This window comes from Gambusia affinis, linkage group LG06, assembly GCF_019740435.1.
Source record: "Gambusia affinis linkage group LG06, SWU_Gaff_1.0, whole genome shotgun sequence".
Lineage (NCBI taxonomy): Eukaryota > Metazoa > Chordata > Actinopteri > Cyprinodontiformes > Poeciliidae > Gambusia > Gambusia affinis.
Genome location: NC_057873.1, coordinates 11,397,770 through 11,416,204, shown reverse-complemented (window position 1 = coordinate 11,416,204; position 18,435 = coordinate 11,397,770). Strand labels below are relative to the sequence as shown.

Below are 18,435 nucleotides of genomic sequence, written 5' to 3'. Positions count from 1 at the left end.
TTTACAAATTTTAAAGCTTTGCAAAAAAAATCTAATATATGTACTAATAATGTAATAACTGTTTAAATAAAGAGTAGGGATGTGTAGGAGACAGATGGTGAGAACTAACCAAACTGCCTTTCCTTGTACATTGCACAACATTGCCATACAGGCCTATCCCAAATTTGCTTCACAGTCACTAAAATACAAATACATAATAATATTATCCAATATTGTGGTTGATGAGTTTGCTGCTGCTGTTTCTTGGCATTGGCTGAAATAATTGGACTCTGGAAAACACAATAAAATGCAATATCAATCTTTATAATGTCTTGAGACAATATCTTGGCAGCAAGACAGTCAAGTGGAAAATAGAAAAGAAAACTTAATTGTGGTTAGCAGTACGGTTATAATAAACAAGCATTAAGACATTACAAGTCAGACCAGAAAACATAAAGGAACCAATGATTGTTTAAATGTACTGAGAGAGAGAAGAGTAATTACTTAAAGAAATTAGAACTGTGATCTATGAGTAGAACAAAAGATAATAAACAGTGATTTTCTTTTTTGCTGTTTTTCATGAGTCATTGGCCAACATGCTTATAAACTGATTCATTAACTGCATTTTATGATGCTTCAATTAGCTTCTTTTCTTTAAGCTAATTCTTCTCTAATGATTCCTCTTTCTCCAACAAAACATCACATCTCATTGTTAATATCGTCTTTAAAATCAATCACCCCAAAAATCATTCCTTGATAATCACGATTAATTTCAGTAATCATTCAATAATTAAAGCATTTTACTGGGATGAAAAGACAAACTACAGCTGTTATTATCAATTAAACCAGGTTACAGTTTTAGCATGACACAGTGGGAGTTTTAGTTATAGGCTATCATGTTAGGCCATTGGGTGATTGGACCAGAGAGGCAGGTTGGAGAGTTTCTCCTCAGTGGCTATTTGGATGGGCCATCCCCAGGCTTTGAAGAATCCAGTCAGGTTCATGTTCACAGCTCTGGAGAAAGTCTCAGCATACAGGTTCATCTTCCCTTCATTGTCATTGGGATGGTTGGTCATGTCATGGTAGGCAGCAAACACCTTCTTAAAAGCGCCCCAGCCAAACTTTTCCTGGAGCTACAAAGAAGAAAACAGGATTATGCAGATGAATCCAAGATGCATCATTCAATCAATCATTCATCTGTTACCACAACTATCAATTCACCTACTGGAAGACTAACATTCAACCAAACCTTTACTGTTTTTCTTTTAAATTACTTTTATCTGTGCGTTCACTGACCTGCAGGTATGTCTCCAGGGCGGTCCAAACCTTCCAGTCACTGAGCTTCTTGCCTCTTTTAACGTATTCCTCCACAGAGCGCTTCCGACTGGCTGCAGTTACGGAGTCATGAGCCTGGATTAAAAAGAACAAATTGATTTTAGATAAAGGCAACAAAAGTTCACTCTGTGACTTAGATAAACATAATCTGACCATTACCAGATTCATGTTTGTTGCAACATGTACATAGAGTCTAAAGGCAATTCTAGACTTGCAACATAAATATCTTCATCAAGTCTTCCCTGTTACTTGTCGTGACAGTAGATGACTTTGTGAGGCTTTTCCATAAAATTATTTGATGTCAGTGAAACAAACTTATAAACATCTCTATCTACACAGTAGAAGTTTGATATGCTAAAGTACTCAGTATATACAGGCTGACCATGCAGTGCAATCTGCTGTATGATGTGAAGAATATTTGTTGTTCAGCAACAATAATAAGCTTGCTGCTGTTCAGTATTCCTGAACTGCTGCTCTTGCTTCTTCTCTATGATTTGGGGAATGTGATTAGTTGAGGCATAAACAGTCATAAATAAATGGAAAAAACTCACATTTAAAATACTCAAACTAAAAATAATAAGTCACCTTTGCTCTGTCAAGTCCCAGCACCTCCTCATGCACATACACTGACCACAGGTTGCATGTGGCCTCCGTAGTGTGTGGTGGAAACTCCCAGGGTCTTCTCTGTTGGTTGTGCCCCAGTTCATGAATTTCTCCCCAAAGACCTTTGGTCCGGGCAGCTTGTGGGTTGAACAGCTCAGCTCCTATGGATGAGTGCATCATGATGGGATAGCCTGAATGCATCCAACCTGGGAGGAGAAAATATAATTTAGTTCTGATTTCAGTGCAACTAAGATCAGAAAATAATCAACATCTTTCTCATTTTCAGTCAGCTGCTTTCCTCACAGCAACAATGTTGTCTTCTTTCTCCACCACAAATTAAATGATTTTGAATCAAATCATATCTTGACAAAAAGAAGTCCGTAAGCTGATTTTAGCAGGACTCTATTACATGTTTCATTGCTATGTTGTACTGTGATCTTTCATGCAGCACATAAAATGAGTAAAGATTTGTGTCGTAAAGGAAAGTGTCACATCTTAATAGTTTTGAATTATATTTTAACTCATTTTATAAGGAAACCTTGAATATCAAAAATACAATTTGTGTTTACCTTTTGTTAAGTATTTGCTTAGATTTGTCACTTTTAAGTTGCTTGGCCAAGATTACAAGAAATTTCTGCAGAATTATTCATCCTAAATATGCAAATACAACAATCATTTTACTTCTTTTTACATTTCCTTACCTGCAGAAATCTGCACATCAGCCACAATGCGCTCTTTACGGATCAACTTTTGTGGAATGACGGCCAGATCCGCAACACCCTTCATGATGGCATTCCAGAGTTTTTCCACCGCCAGAACATTCTCCAGGTCACGAATGATGTGTGACGGTACAGTGAGGATGATGTTCTCAAACTCCATTTCTGCCCAGGGTGCTGGAGCTTTACGCAGAGAGGACCAATCAGCTTCTTTAGTTACACCTGAAGTAAACCAAGGATGGATGTTGTGATGAAAGCAACTTAGAAAAACCTGGAAAAATAAGCAAATAACAATACAAGTGCAAAACTGTACACAATGTGAATTGTATATTTCCCAAAATTGAAATGTACCTAAGTAAGCAGTCTCTCTGAAAGTTAGCTTCTCTTGTGATCTAATTTACCATAACAAGCCATTTGCAAATCAAAATGGACAGATTAAAAGTTAATGCTTTGAATCCAGGGGTGGAAGCAACTGCTTTCCTGCAGGTGAAACTATTCACTTCACAGAAGAAATGGCGTTAGAAAATATTAAAGCAACATTATGAGACATCAGCCAGAAAGTTGAAGAAGCAAACAAGATGTATAACACAGCCAAACAAACAGGAACAATTGCAATCGAAATGGAAAAGAAGGGGAAAAATAGTGTTTTTATATTTTGAGTTACTAAACAGCGAATGGATAAGATGTACACAGTATACCAGACAACTCAGAGCACATCACATCCATTGGATTCTCAAAATATCCCTTCATGGAGCACGAGACACACTCACCAGACTTGTAATAAGGAGCAATGATTGCCTCCTGAACCACAATCTTTTCGTCCTTCACGTTCACATCACGTGGAGCCAGCAGGTAGATGAGTCCTCCCCACAAGTTCCACACCTGCATCCTCTCTGATGTAATAGGGAAACGCTTGATAACATATGGAGCTCTCTTTAACTCCTCTTTATGCAGCTTATCACTTTGGCAGCCTATTTGGATCTAAGGGTGACATAGATCAAGTATTACGAGTTTGAAATCTTGCAGAAGGTTCTGGTGTATTTTGGGGCAGGACATATTTTAACTAAAATGTGATACACAGGCAGGAATTGAAGAGGACATATCATATCATTCCCTTTGACATTTAAATCGTTTAGTTGTGGTCCATATAGAGTGAAACTGTAATGCTTTGGTCTAAATTCCTCCACAGGTCCCATGTTTATACCTGTTCTATAACAATTATCATGAGGTGCAGAAAGGCCACTGAATAGATTAGAATCATGTGCTCCCCAAGACAAAAAATGCATAAAAAAATCCCAAACCAAAGATGTAGTTATACAATTCAAAACACTCACTACTACAGTTATGTCCTCAAAGAGCTAAAAGTAAACAGTGCAAATATTAGCAGAAAGCACAATGCTATTTATTTTTCTTGGAAAGGTACCCACACCAGTGGGGAAAGTCTTTGTTTGCTCAATGCACTTCAAGAACCAGTGCTTAAGCAACCTGATGCCGAGAGGCAGTGTAATGAATTGTGTGGATAAAGGCATCCAAAATGGCTTTGGTATCCACAAATTTGGACTACAAATTACCTGCAATATATAAAAATGTTGGATTCATGAAACTGGTTAGCCAGAAGTCCGTGACCTTAATTACCAGTTCTGCAGAAAATATTGTGATTGTTCAAAAAACATAACAAGTATTCTAGAAAGCTGAACAAATTGAAAAATATGGCCCAAACAGAATATAAAGAAGTCTACACAGCAATGGGAGAGACAAAAAGTTTTTTGCACTCCAAAATATTCCAAAATATATTTTAGTGCTAAAACTGTGGATTTTACATTACATGTCCCCTTTAAAGCTCTAGTGTTTGGTAATATTAGAATTGCATTTCATTGAAATGCTCTAGGATTTAGCACAATGTTTAGGGAAAATAAATAAAGTCAGCAATAGCTTGAGTTCATGTACACTACCGTCCATTTCCTGTTCACAAACTTAGGTGGTAAGATCATTTCTGTCTTCATGCCAGGAGAGAGATACAGGCCTGTACTGATCCATTCCTCATGTTCTGTCACACAATCAGGAAAAATAAGCCAGTGAGTTATTTCATTTTTACCATTATACAAAATTTTTTTTCAGATTTTTTCTTTATTCGATAACAACAGTGAACTCTGACCTCCAGTTTGTGCAGTGATCATGATTTGTTGGTTCTTGACCACATAGTTATCCTTTATGATGTAGGGCAGAAGCTCCTTCTGGTTTAGGGAAGCATCATACACACTGGTTGCCAGAGTGAGAAGTGCATGGTCTTTGGGACTCTTCACAGGATTCTGCTCACTCACCTTGAAATAATATAGTTCATATGAACTCTTAGAAACCAGTTGTTTGAAAAAGTATTGATATTTATTATAAAACGTTTTCACCCCCTTGCATGTTTTACCCTTTCTGTTGCTTTTATAATTAAATTGTAATCAGCAGAGTTTGGCATTTTTTACAAAACTTGTTACAAAAAACTTTAATGTCAAAGTGAAAACAGATTTTTTAAAAATAGTAACTGTTAAATAAAAACTATTTAACATAAAATAAGGGATTGAATAAATATGTTCCATGTTTTAGTCAGTTTTTAGTAGAAACACAGTGGCTGAAATCACAGAGTCTTTGGATGTTCCAGGATAACATAAATCATTGATTGTCGCCAGTCTTACATGTTTTGGTTCTGTAAGTGTGCAGTAGGTGTAAGTGTGTATGAATGCACATAAAAGAGACATAGAAAGGTCACAGAATCATACATCCATAACAACATAGGAGAGAAGCAACACAGAGACTTACAGCTGAAAATTCACAAAAAGGTTGTTTCTAAAATTTTTGACCATGTATAATTTTTCTTCCAGTATTTTGAAATATCCATTGATATCTTATTTTTAAACTGAATAGATTTAAAGTACAGAAGGAAACAGAAAATTAATCTTATAATACCCACCTGTTGGATGCCCCCTTTCTTTAAAATGTCAGTCAGAAGGGACAGAATCTGTATGTAGGAGAAGTTGTTGTAAGCCTCTATCTTCAAGAAGGAGGCACTCTCTGATCCCAGTTTCTTTAGGTTCTCTTCTTCTTCCTTAGTGAGTTTTATGCCCTCTAGAGCATGACAAGCAAATTGATGCAGGAGATGACGGAAATGGAGCTTGTTGACTTGGCTTGGATCAGGAGCTTTGTAGACATCTGCTGTTATGGTTTCAGTTAATAAGCTCAAGCCCATTTTGCTCAAGATTTTGTTTCCTAGAACAAGGAAATTGTTCAGAATAATCTTGTAAATCTCTCATCTTTATTTGACTGACAGAATTAGAATCTAGTCTGTTCAAAATGCCCATAAAACTGGAATTTTCTTCTACACAGGCCTAGAATTGCATTATATTGTATCTAAGCCCAAATTTATTCAAACCTCTGGCAGATAAAGATTTAAAATTATGTTTCAAATAGACATTTGTGTTTGAAATCGAAGTAAGACAGGAATCTCTCAAAAGATAATACCTTTCTATTATTTATTTGGAAAATAATTTTAATTTCATTTCATTTTGACAAATATGGCATGACAATAATTATTAACACCCCATCTGATAATCTGCATGAAAACCTGAATTGGCACTGCAGCTATCAAAGGTTAATTCACTATGACTGACCAGCTTTCCAGATGTTTCCACTATTATTTTGAAGTTGTTTTTTTTATGTTTAGCTCCAAGTCTCACATCGATTTGGTATTCACTCAACTCCTTACAGTATATATTTCTGTTTTACTGGGTTGGTTTATTAGCTTATTATTTTAAATAATTATGAAGAAATGTGGTATCATACCTGAGAAGTCTCGCATGGGGTTCTGGCCAATGTGTGTCGATGCCCAGTACCAGGCATGTCCACCAATCAGCAGGCCTCCTCCCTCGACCACAAAGTTTTGGATCACCTCAGCATCCATGTCAGTGTATGCTGTGCACACAAACACACTCAGCTCCTTGCTGAAGTTTGTCTTCTTACATGTCAACGCTAAGTTGGATAAAGGTTTGATGCGTGGCTCAAATCCAACCACTCCTTTTCTGCCTTGGTCCAGCCAGTCAAATGCATTCTTCCAAAATGATGCCAGTTTCTGTTAGAAAAGAGAAGCTACTTAGAGGAAGAGACACTAAAAATATTCTTAGATCTCAGCCAATAACCATGATGTAGAATATGAAATCATACATTATACAAGAGGTCTGTAACTCCAGGCCTTGAGGGCCGGTGTCCTGCAACATGCCTGAATCAAAAGGCTGAATTGTATTCTGAGTAAGAGGACAAGTTATCAGGAATCCTGCTTATGACTTATTATTTGACTCACATTTTGAAGCAGAGACACATCTCAAAGTTGTAATGAAGGAGATTTGAAGACTCCTCCGTTACAATGATAGCATTTAAATATTTTGATAGTATAATAGTTCATGCTGTTTAAAAGATAATGGATTTTTTAGTGAAACAAAAAGAAATTTTCAGATCTCCTTTACTGCACCTCATATTGCAGAAATGACTCATGTGTCACCACAATGATCCGTCCCCGACCATAGTAGGTTCCAGCCAGGAACGTCTCTCCTTTATCTGTGGTACCGATGGGAAAAGCAAGAGGACCATGGACCAAAGCTGCAGATGCACATCCATCTCCTTTAATGTCAAACTCTGAAATCCCTTTCAGCAAGAACTCCAGATCTTTTTTGAAATCCATCACACAACTGTGCAGGAAAACGATAGAGACAGAAACTCAAAGATGTGATGATGAGCGAAGGAGAAAATAACTATTGAATATTAACACCATTAAAATCGTATAATGGAGAGTTTGAGCATCAAGCTCTCTATTGGATTTCTAAAAAGTACACATAAAGAATGATTACATAATAAAAAGAAATGTCTGAATTTGCAGTCAAACAGAAGTTTACACTTACTCTACAGCTCTACAGGAGATTGGGATCTCTGGGTGAATGGAAACTTTTTCTGCCTTTCCATACTGAGCAGTGAAGTAGATTCCTGCTACTCCTGTAACTTTATTCCCTGGAAACTCAAGGATTACATTCTTATTCTCATTCTGTGAATCCCACCACCAAGCTTGTCCACCAATGAGCAACCCTCCCCCTGCTTTCAAGAAAGTTATCAGCTCTTCTGCCTTTGGACCCACTTGGTACGCATCTGTTACATACACACTGACACCCAGATCTGCTCTAAATTCCTCAACAAGACTGACTTGGTAGGTGGATTTGTCGAGGTTATCAACAACTCCTTTCATTGTTTTTGGTACACCTAAAGACAGGCTGGCTGACTCCCCTCCTCCCAGCCAGGTCAGAGCATTGCGTACCAGAGCAGGACAGAGGGTCAGGTAGGTCTCGTGGCTCAGGACCACGATTCTTCCTCGGCCGTACACTGAAGCAGCCATGAGGATTTGACCCTCGCTGTTGATCACTATTGGAAAGGCATCTCCTGTCAACACCAAGTTACAGGGAACACTGGAATCCTGAAGGTCCACCTCCTGAATGCCTCTTATCAGAGCCTTGTAGGCATCCTGAGGGTAAGACTGGGTCGACTGGTTGGACATGATGGGAGGAATTAATGCTTTGTAGTTTGTATGAAAAAGGTAATGGACAAAAGAAAGCTGTTCCAAAGAGATGCTGTGTCAGTGCCTCTTCCTGCAAGAGAGACAAAATGCTCAAGTTTAAAATGCTATATGATATCAGTCATGCCATCACAATGCACTACTCCTACAAAACAGTTTAAGGGGTTTGTTGATGAAGATTTAAGTACCGAGCATTGTCACGTTAACGGATTCACAAATATTAAGTAAATAATTTAATAAAGTCTTAATAAAAATCAAGTAAAACTCCCTGAGCTACTTGTACTTTAAAATTATAGCCTTGTTTCTACACCAACAGAAAGGTTATGGCTCTTTAAACGTATTTTCCCCATGTGTTCATTTAAAACCTTGAGTTGAAGAAAACATGGTCTTGGTTTGCTGGCCAACTGCTCCAAATAGCATGGAGGAATGAGACTTTCTGTAATTAGTGAGTTTCATTTGAGATTTGATTCATTGGTCAGCGCCATTCTTTTCTTAAATCATAAGTTGCATCAAGCAAAGTCCAGGGAAATATTTAATATATGGGAATAAAATTAATATATCTTAACTGGATCTTCTAAATATAAAATAGCAAGTAAAGAATAATCAGCTGAATTTTATTTGCCTGTTTTCCTTCATAGTTGGAACATTTAGAAAATACAGTTTAGTTTTGAGATTTTTGATGAAAAGTCAATTAAAAACTGGAACCAGGTACCAGACCTCTAAACACATGTTTATATCCAACCTAAAAAAACTTTTTTGTTCAGGTCTCATAATTTTATAAAAATATTTCATAACAAAAATTTATTTCTTATTAGAAGAAATTTTAATGATTTTCATTGTTTAACTTTATTCACAATTCTATTTAATCTAAATACAATACCTTTTAAAAACCAAACATATATAGAAAATTATTTATTTTTTATTATGATGCACAGTAACGTTTTAACGCTGAAGTCTATGTTAAAAGGACATAAGATTCAAATGTTGGTCAGACTAGTTTGTTACTCTTTCAAGTAATGAACACAAAATCTAAAATAAACTTTGGTTTCTTCACCAAAGGATTCAAGGGGAGCGAGGCTGCCACACTTTTGCTACCAGATTTTGCTACCAAAAAATTTTATCACTTGTCTAATTCTGTGTTTAATAACCACTTAATCATGTACAAATGTTAATGTGTTTACAATGAATCTGATTCTACAGAAGAAAGAAAGATCATTACCTACACAGGAATCAGAAATATATTCCAGACATAAATGGACTTTTATAAATAATATTGAAAACAGAGTTCCCAAATTTGTGCAAATAATAACAGGTAAACTAGTTTAATTAAGATTCATATTACTGTTGGGTTATGCAAAACAGTTTTGTGAATAAAAAGTATTGCATAATGACTTGGCAAGAACATTCATGAGTGGAATATATTAAAATGAATGATTTACATTAGCTTAATGTAAGTTAATAATTTATTTCAAAAGCAAGTTATTTACCATTTAATGACAAAACTTTGGATTAAGTTAAATTAAATAAAATTAAATTATTTAATTTAACATCATCAAGCCGGTGGTGATCATTTGCAAGTTGTGTTTAAGCTAAATACAAAAATAGAAACTTAATATTTGTAAAATTTGATTTGCTTAAAATCCAATATAATTTTTAGCTTGTGTTTCTAAAATAATGCAGTTTTACATAATTTGTTCAAAAAGGAGCAGGTAGAAGATACAAGGTCTTAGGATTTCCTGGCTCTTTCATATTGATCAACTTACAAACATTTAAAACTCCCTGCACCACACAATACTTCACTTTCTTGTTGTTTGCCCTCCTTGCTTGGGCCTTTGTGATATTCATATCTGCTCATCTGTGTTTAAATGTACCAAAGAGAAAAGAATGTTTGGAATTATGTTTCTGAACAGGTAACGGCTAGTTTGTCGGAGGAAGCTAAGGCTTGTGTTTTTATTGTTGATTCTATGTTGCATTGTATTTTTGTGTTTGATTTGATGTAAATCACTTTGAAATGCCTTGCTGCTGAAATGTGCTATACAAATAAAGTTTGATTGATTGATTGATTGATTGTATAAAACAGAAAAAGCTTCTGTTTTTCTATCTTTTCTTGTGCTCCATTTCCAAAAACATCAGTCTCATTGGTCGAAATATATTTCCCAATGTATCTTGTCAAATGTCAAACATAAAGTTCTACATGTACTGTATTTAGTGATAAAGATGCCAAAATATGAACAAATATTACAAATTAGCTGCTCTCCAAACCATGGTTGAATCTAGTCTATGCAGAATTTGAGATGTGCTCCACTCCACAGTGGAGAAAGGCACATAGCTGGGCAGAAGAGTAACACATTTCCAAATTGTGCCCATGCTTGACTGTTATCTGGTTCTTAAAGTGTAATTTTATATATTTCTTTCAGAAAGAGAGAGAAAAGTCTTCAGCATCAGTAGAGGAGACAAGTGATCAAGCAGTGGCTCATTTGGTCGTAACATGACTTATAAGATTTCAGAACCTCAGATTCAAGATTTTGAATTCAATGTGCACGATTGAAGGTGCAGGTGCTTTATGGTCAGCTGTCTTCTCTTAACTTAAGTTATCACCAGAGAGAGCTCTACTGCGTTAAAATGACAAAATCCACAGAAAACCCTTCTCCACCTGAAAATACAGATGGTGTTTGTCTCTACAGCAGAGTTTCTCAGTTTTGGTTCTGAGGTAAATGCTGCCCTGCATATTTAAAATGTGTCTCTGGTCCAGAACACCTGAGTCAAATGATTGCATGACCTCATTTGCATGCCATCAAGTTCTACAAAAAACATTTAAATAATTCAAGTCAGGCGTTTTGCAGAAGAGACACAACTAAAACAGAGGTCCTCAAATCCAGGCCTGGAGTGCCTGCAACTTCTAGATGTGTCCCTAGTTCAGTGTTTCTCAATTCCGGTCCTCACGCCCCCCGCCCTACATGTTTTAGGTGTTTCCCTTCTGCCACACACCTGGATTGAATATGTGGGTGATTAACAGGCTTCTGCAGCACTTGATGGTCATGCAGTCATTTGAATCAGCTGCTCTGGAGTAGAGGTACATCTAAAACATGCAGAGTAGGGGGGGGCTGAGGACTGGAATTGAGAAGCGCTGCCCTAGTTCAACATGCCTGCAGGACACCGGCCCTCCAGCCCTGCATTTGAGGACACCTGACCTAAAACATGCAGGACAGAGAGGCTGAGGACCAGAATTGAGAAACACTGCTCTACAGTAAGGCTCAAAGTGACTGTTGAGGCACTAATGTTGTTCGTAAATACAGAGCCCCAGATTTTGACAAGGTTATGAAAAAAATTCCAGTGACCAGCAGCCCGATTTGTCATCAAAAGTGATCAAAAAATGGCAATAGTCAATTAACTTAGAATAAAATTAACTTTGTAGTAAACTGATGTGCAAATTAAGTGTTTTTAACTGTCTTTAGTGCTGTAATTGTTTATGGGATTGGATATTAATTTGTAGAATAATACTTTTAGATTTATTTATCTCAAGCTGAAAGCAGGGATGATATTTTGGCTGCTTAAAAATGTAGAAACTGTCTATTTGCTTTTAGTTGTCTTTTAGAGGGTACACAGTCACTATTCAAAATGCTGTTTTGGGTTGAGAATTTGACAATAGAAACACTTATTTCAAACTTACAACCTTTTCAGAAACTTAAAAGCTCTACAACTATTTTCATGAGAGCTAGGAAGAATTCTGTCTTTCCTGTATTCGAAGGCAAGAAGAAAACCTACAAATTGTTTTAGTTTACTGATATAACTATGAGGTAACCAGTTACTCACTGTGCGAGCTGTAGATCTGCAGATGATTTTTCTTTGACTGGGAGGAAGCAGAACTTTGCCTCTCATAATGACGGAAATGTACAGACAGACTCTTATACAGCTATGGTAAATCATTAATGGTTTCCTTTTCTGTCATGTTCTGTTGTTGAGAAATGAGTCATTGATAATGTTCTGTAGAAGGGAGGATCAGATTTCTGAAAAGGGAACATATGACTTCTGTGGAAGTCATTTTTGCATGTGACAATAAACCGCATGCAAAAAGTAATTTATATTTTATCAGAAATGTCAAACTTTTTTTTTAGCAGATATATTTAATGTTGGTTCCTTTTTTGCCTTTCCTCTCTCCAAGACATAAAAACATAACCTTTGACCCTAGAAGGACATACATTTAAAACTGTACACTCTTATACTCTTTTGTGTCTCGTTTTAATTTAGTCATAGTTTTTGGATGACTTATTATCTGATTGAAAAATAAATCATAGCTCATAGAGAAATTCAGCTCATAATCAGGTTGTTTTCAGTGAGGCAGGCAGGCAGTTATCAAAAACATTTATTTATAAAGTGGACACACTGTGCAAACATTTTCACTTTTTATGCTCGATTCCATGCAGGTCGAGTAAGATTAAATATATTCACCAATTGTATGGATATCTTAATGTTTTTTATAGGTCACCTATATCGCAATTCTTAAAAAAAAACCTCACCTCATGGAAAAACCTGCTGATGTCATAAAAATATATTCTTAGAAGTCAAAACTATATAGTAAATGCCAGTAGCCAAAAAATTAATGTTTTGAACCTTCTATGTTCAATTTAAACGTAGAAGCTTTAAATTGAAGGTATCTAGACTTTCACTAAATTTTTTCCTAAAGATGTTTCAGCACATATCCTGAAATTCTGGAGGCAAGCGCGTGATCTATTGTTTAGAACTTTTTCATTTTCGCAACACCTTAAGTGATGTAGACATGCAACAGTCTTGAAGGATGCATGATACAACAACTTTCTTCTTATTTCAGAATCACTAACTACGGACAAACGAGAGGTGCCAAATTACAATACTGCAAACCAAGCAGAAAGTTCACCTCTAATCCAAGATCAGGGTAGAGAAACTTACATGAGAAACGTCTATGTAGTGCAATACCAGCAGCACTACCACACTCCAAGGATGCTGAGCAACTGCAGCAGCTGCAACCACCTGAGCAGGCAGAATTGCAGGTGCAACAGACAAACAATTTGTTTCCACAGCAAGACAGAGTATGCAAATCAAATTTTGAATTCGCTGAGGCTATTCTGCCTTTTGTACCCATTAAGTAAAAAAAAAAAAAGATTCTTTCCTTGTTAGTTATATTTTAAAATTAAAATCAGAGGATGCTGGATGCACGTGGCAGAGAATAGCAACCATTTGACTTCCTGTCAAACAGTTGTTTGTAGTAGTATGTAGAGCTTATAACCAACAAGACCATTCTTCTGGAGGTCACCTGTCAAAACTTCTCATCCAAGTTTTACAAAAGGTGTCTCAGATTTTTCCTCTGCCTGGCATCCAGTATTTAAAATAACCTCCAAATATCCAACCTCAACCATATAGAAAATTTGTAAACCAGTCCTGTCCATGGAATGCAAATTATGTATTAGATGTAGGAAGAATAAATTTAAAATCCACAATAAGTTAAAACTTCAGCACACAATTCTTTACAAAAATTAATTCAGTTTGTCTGTAGGGTTTTTTCCAGCCTGAGAAGCAATACGTCAAATACATAAAAAGTCCAAGATTAACAGGAAAAACATCTTTGGTCATGTACAAGACAAATAACTCTTTTCTGAAGAAATTTGCAGATTTAAGGAAGTTGAATGAAGAAAATAAAGGCCATTCCAAAGAAAAAAAGCAGCAGACTGTGTGAAACAGTTTCCAACATTTTCAAATTTGATGAATAAATAGGAGATCATGTCGCATGTATCGCTTTGGTTTCATCTCTCACAAAAGTTCAATATTTCCTTGATTAGACTCACCTGACTATGATGTAATAAATCCTTTTCTATGCATTTAAGCTCTCTTTTTCATTATTCATTGCTGGTTCACATCCTGCAAAGTTTTCATTCTGTGCTCTTCATGCTTTGCTGTAATTCTTTGTTTATATTATATTTCATCATGTTTTTCATGTACTCCTCTACGTGTTTTGGTTTAGCTCAAATTTTACAACACCTGGGGACACCAATCAATGCCCAGTTTGTCAGCCAACATCATGTGTGCTGGATTGTTTCAGAAACATATTTGTGCAGCCACCATCTTCTTTCCTGTCTTATGAAGCAGACCTGAGCCTGTTGGGCTTGTGCTCAGTGACATTAAGAATAAAATGTATAGATAGTAACTCTGAACCTCTATAAAGGTTCAGAGAAAATACAGTTTTCCAGACGCCAGTGGAAAACTGTATTTTCTACTGGCGTCTGACTGTGCAAGTTACAAGATAGACACAAACTATCAGTCATAAAAGTCCAATGAAACATGCTTTTATTAATTTTGATTCTTGCTAAATAGGTAAATGGTTGTTTCATTAGCTTTAACCCTTTTTAGAATATTGCTATGAATTCACATCAAGCTGATGTCCATCAGAAGCTCTTGATGCAAATTCCACATGTATAAAGAATCAAACTGGAGACACCTTGCTGCCATCTAGTGGTTGTAATTATGCCAAAATATGCCTAATATTTCTGATTTCCATTCTAAATACTTTAATTCCTATTTGTTGTGTATGTCATAATTGAATAAACAATTGATACCAAATTTAGCATCAGTGTGAAAGAAAAACCACTAATACTTAATTTTTAATATAATTAAAAAATATGTTTGCCATTAAAGCCATTGAAATGTAGTGTTAATTGAATACGTTTAATTACTTTTGATCTATGTTGGGTCACTGTTACTCAAGATGTGCTAACCAGTTTTGTATCTAATGCAATCTAATTTTAAATTGGATTGTAATGTGAGTTTGTGTGAATGCTGGTAAACCCTGGCCCCATTAAAAAAATGATCAGGATCAGGCAACTGCAGAAGTTTGATTTCAGGCTGGTTGTTCAAATATATAGTTTGGAATCTAAAACATTGGGGAACCACATTAAGATTTTCAGCTGCCTATTATTTATGCTCTACAGTTGTTGTAAAACAGCTGCCCTACTGGTTCATTGGAAAACTGCTGCAGGAAGGCACCCAGTTCATCCAGTGAACGTTTTACAACATGGTTCTCTTCTGTGTTTCTGGCGGTACCAGCGCCACTCTGAATGGGCTGGTCGTTGTTGTCCACGCAGCAGTAGGCATTCCACACGTAGTCTGGGATGTTGACGCGCTTCACGTTGTTTTTGACAATCCAGTTGTCTGCTGAAGGGACAGCACCAACCAGGACGTAGGCCTTTGAGCACTTTTCAAGGAAAAGAGTGGTGAGGTCAGACTCATGGATCCTCCAGGCATCTTGATTCATTTTGGGCTTGGTCAGGGTTAACGTGGCATTACGACTGGGCACTGGAAAAGAAAGAGTTTTATTGAAGTAACCATTAATTCTAAACGTATTCTAAATTGTTCACACAAACACGAACAAAAATATAATAATAATTGTGTTTTATTGTTTTGCCATTGTTGGAATGTGAAAGAGGAGTAAGTGAAAAAAGACAGTAAGGTGTTCCAGATTTACCTAAACTATCGGTCAGTGTTGCTGAATTTAGTTTGTGTTGACCTGTTTAGTAATTTTTGCTTAATTGATGGAGGTTCACTTAACCCTCTTTAGGTCGTTAGTCCTTTTGTGTTAATTTGGTTAAGTAGTACTGCATTTGTGCATTTTTTGAGATATACCATTTCAATTTTTATTTCTTTCTCTGGACACTTTGTCACCACCCATGTGCACTGATGCAATTGCGTTATTGATTTTTTTTTTTTTTCCTCATTACATTTTCTTGTTTTTCAGTTGGACTGTACAAAATGTGTCTCACACACCTTTTAAATAACTTTTCATTGTTATTTTTTACATCACAAAACTTCTCATTTTAACACAGGTTTGTTAATATTTAAAACTTAAATAACTTAAAGGACATACGAAAGCTCTTCTCTGAAGCAATAAATACTGTCTCTTGTATCTCTGGTGCAATAGCACCACCTACTGTGCCTCAAGGATACAACACCGGCATTTGGTCTTTCCTACCTGAATGGTGTCCGTTAGGGTTGAGGTGACCACGGTCAAAGCCAGAGTTTGTGTAGTCCTCGTTCAGAGCTTGTTTCTCTCCGAGGTAGACATCGGGGTAGTCCTTCCCCAGCCAGTATCCATCCTTCATCTCAGCTTGCCAGCTGTCATTCACCAGCTAAAGCACATCAGAACATGCAGAGACCTAAACATAAAAGCTGTAAAAGGAATCAAATAGTAAACCATGCAGTGAATTCCTTCGAAGCCATCCCACCTCGACGAAGCAAAGTTTTTGTTGATGAGAAATAGAAAAGATGATGTTGAAATGTGGTTGAACTGGGACATAAAGATGTTTATTCGTGTGTAAAAGTCATTTAAAGGTGGCTTAGGTTAATCAACTAAGCTAAACTAGCAGGGATTTCAATGTATTAATTAAGCTTACCTTTCAGGGACTTAATGAAAAGTTTACTTTTTCATTAGGGCTAGGGTCAGGTTTAATTTTGTGTTGACTTTTCATTAAGTTTTGTTGTGGAATAAATAAAGTACAGACTAGATTAAAATGTCAACAGAAAGCTGGTCATGGAAATATTTTTTTTTTGGAATAGAATCTTTTAAACATCTACTTAATTCTGACAATATCAAACAGTTTAGGTCAACGGAGTAAAGCTGTGTGTCACCTGAGGCTCCACAAACCACCTCTTCTCCCTGCCACCTCCACTGCTGGGCTCAAACTGATATGCAGAATAGACAGCAATGCGATGGTTGGTGTCATACAGTGTGGCAAAATGAAACCTTAAAGTGCAAAGACCATGATTACAAAGCTGAATGCCAGCAGGAGAGAACACAGTATGCTGCACATGATCATGGAGATACAAAGAACAATAAAATAATTTAGCACAGAGTTGCTTCATGTGCTCAGAGTTAACATTCATCCTTATAACTACCTGTTGACGAAGCGCTGACACAGACAGGCAGCGCCTGGGGTGGACGCTCCCCATTCTGGCACCTTTGCCTTATAAAAGTAAGTCATGCATTCTGGCACAGCCTGAGGAAAGAACAACATAACAGATGTTTCCTGAAAACATTCATCCAAACATACATTTGAAATGTTTAAGGTCTGGATGGAACTGGAGAAGAAACAAACCTCAAAACGCTCCACAACATCTGCATGAGCAGAAAAGAGGAGAGACAAAAGAGCACATAAAGCTGCCAAAGTTTGCATTCTGAGTAGAAGGTGATAAAACCAGGAGTGTCAGCTGCCCTGGAAAGATGGGAAAAAGCAAATTACTGTGTATTTAGCCGTCAGGAGAGTGGTTGATGAAAACATGTGGAATTACTTCAGCACCTGACACATGGGAGGAGGAACAGTCAGTTTGTGCCATCTGTGTTTGTGTGAGTATATTTCCACTCACCTGCTTGCTGCTGCAGCCTGTCCTTTGCCACGGCTGCCACTACAGGACTTCTCCTCACCACCTTTGGCCCTGAATGACCCCTGTTTTATTTGACCTCATGTTTACCAGCGCTTTATATTAATCTAGGACGAATTCAAATCTGACTAACACGTGATGCCTGGATGATGATGGCCAAAAGTGGGAGTGCAAAATGTAAAAAAGTGCTACAATTAGCACCAGAAAGGTGAGAGCACACAGTGAAATGTGCAAGTTCATCATGTGTCAGCACCCTTTCATGTGTTATGTGATGATATTTATCTAATTTCTTTCCAACACATTAGTTTGAGCTATTTTTTCTAAAACTAATTTATTTTGTTTTTCCCCTAGATCAAACTTTAGTAAGCTGATTATACAACCGGATATTTATTTATACAGACATTTCTTTAATTTGAGCTGTAAATTTACTTTAAATCCTACTTTTGTCATCCAAGACAAAAGATTTTATACAGCAAAATATTTGGCACCCATACAACTTAATTCAGTGTTTATGTTTTGATCTCAAAACAATCAAAACTCAGTTTTAAACTACTCAAGAGGAAGGAAGATTTTCTTTTTTGCTTTTGATTTATACTTTCATGATAAAATAAAAATACACCTAAGAAACAATCTAAATTTCTTTCTTCTATTAAAAAGCTATTTTTATTGAATGTTATGATTGAATATTCTAGTTTGCAAGCATAGAATATTTTACTAACCCTATGGTATTGAAGCCCAGAAATATATTCATTTTCTTATTGATAGAATAATCCATAAGCTATAACCATTTATCCATAATAT

The 18,435-nt window shown here is 36.4% G+C and overlaps 2 protein-coding genes across 3 annotated transcripts; both read right to left on the bottom strand.

The window, feature by feature from the left end:
* Nucleotides 1-287: 287 nt before the first annotated feature.
* Nucleotides 288-12,103, bottom strand: LOC122832264 (TRPM8 channel-associated factor homolog). Its single transcript, XM_044118838.1, has 12 exons — nucleotides 12,046-12,103; nucleotides 7,571-8,305; nucleotides 7,144-7,360; nucleotides 6,462-6,747; nucleotides 5,593-5,888; nucleotides 4,789-4,954; nucleotides 4,586-4,680; nucleotides 3,404-3,614; nucleotides 2,619-2,855; nucleotides 1,900-2,123; nucleotides 1,276-1,389; nucleotides 288-1,112 (listed from the first exon to the last, which is right to left on the bottom strand). The coding sequence occupies exons 2-12, from the start codon at nucleotides 8,212-8,214 to the stop codon at nucleotides 879-881; spliced, it is 2,724 nt and encodes a 907-aa protein (XP_043974773.1). The 5' UTR covers nucleotides 8,215-8,305; nucleotides 12,046-12,103; the 3' UTR covers nucleotides 288-878.
* Nucleotides 12,104-12,667: 564 nt separating this feature from the next.
* si:dkey-243k1.3 (endonuclease domain-containing 1 protein-like) lies at nucleotides 12,668-17,693 on the bottom strand. 2 transcript variants are annotated; one of them, XM_044118836.1, is made up of 6 exons: nucleotides 17,620-17,693; nucleotides 17,352-17,468; nucleotides 17,152-17,252; nucleotides 16,885-16,999; nucleotides 16,229-16,385; nucleotides 12,668-15,555 (listed from the first exon to the last, which is right to left on the bottom strand). In XM_044118836.1, the coding sequence occupies exons 2-6, from the start codon at nucleotides 17,427-17,429 to the stop codon at nucleotides 15,179-15,181; spliced, it is 828 nt and encodes a 275-aa protein (XP_043974771.1). In that variant the 5' UTR covers nucleotides 17,430-17,468; nucleotides 17,620-17,693; the 3' UTR covers nucleotides 12,668-15,178. The 2 variants fall into 2 exon arrangements, with proteins under 2 accessions (XP_043974771.1, XP_043974772.1); XM_044118837.1 differs by lacking the exon at nucleotides 17,620-17,693 and having other exon boundaries at nucleotides 17,352-17,551.
* Between the last annotated feature and the right edge of the window lie 742 nt (nucleotides 17,694-18,435).

What these genes read in the sequence shown, in the direction of transcription:
- LOC122832264 (XM_044118838.1), bottom strand. Translation starts at nt 8,214, where the DNA reads ATGTCCAACCAGTCGACCCAGTCTTACCCTCAGGATGCCTACAAGGCT. An exon ending in ATCTCCTGTAGAGCTGTAGA is followed by an intron (nt 7,361 to 7,570) that starts GTAAGTGTAAAC and finishes TTTCCTGCACAG; the next exon opens with TTGTGTGATGGATTTCAAAA. An exon ending in AGAAAGGGGGCATCCAACAG is followed by an intron (nt 4,955 to 5,592) that starts GTGGGTATTATA and finishes TATTATTTCAAG; the next exon opens with GTGAGTGAGCAGAATCCTGT.
- si:dkey-243k1.3 (XM_044118836.1), bottom strand. Translation starts at nt 17,429, where the DNA reads ATGCAAACTTTGGCAGCTTTATGTGCTCTTTTGTCTCTCCTCTTTTCT. An exon ending in TGTCAGCGCTTCGTCAACAG is followed by an intron (nt 17,000 to 17,151) that starts GTAGTTATAAGG and finishes TTGCACTTTAAG; the next exon opens with GTTTCATTTTGCCACACTGT. An exon ending in CCCTAACGGACACCATTCAG is followed by an intron (nt 15,556 to 16,228) that starts GTAGGAAAGACC and finishes TTTCTTTTCCAG; the next exon opens with TGCCCAGTCGTAATGCCACG.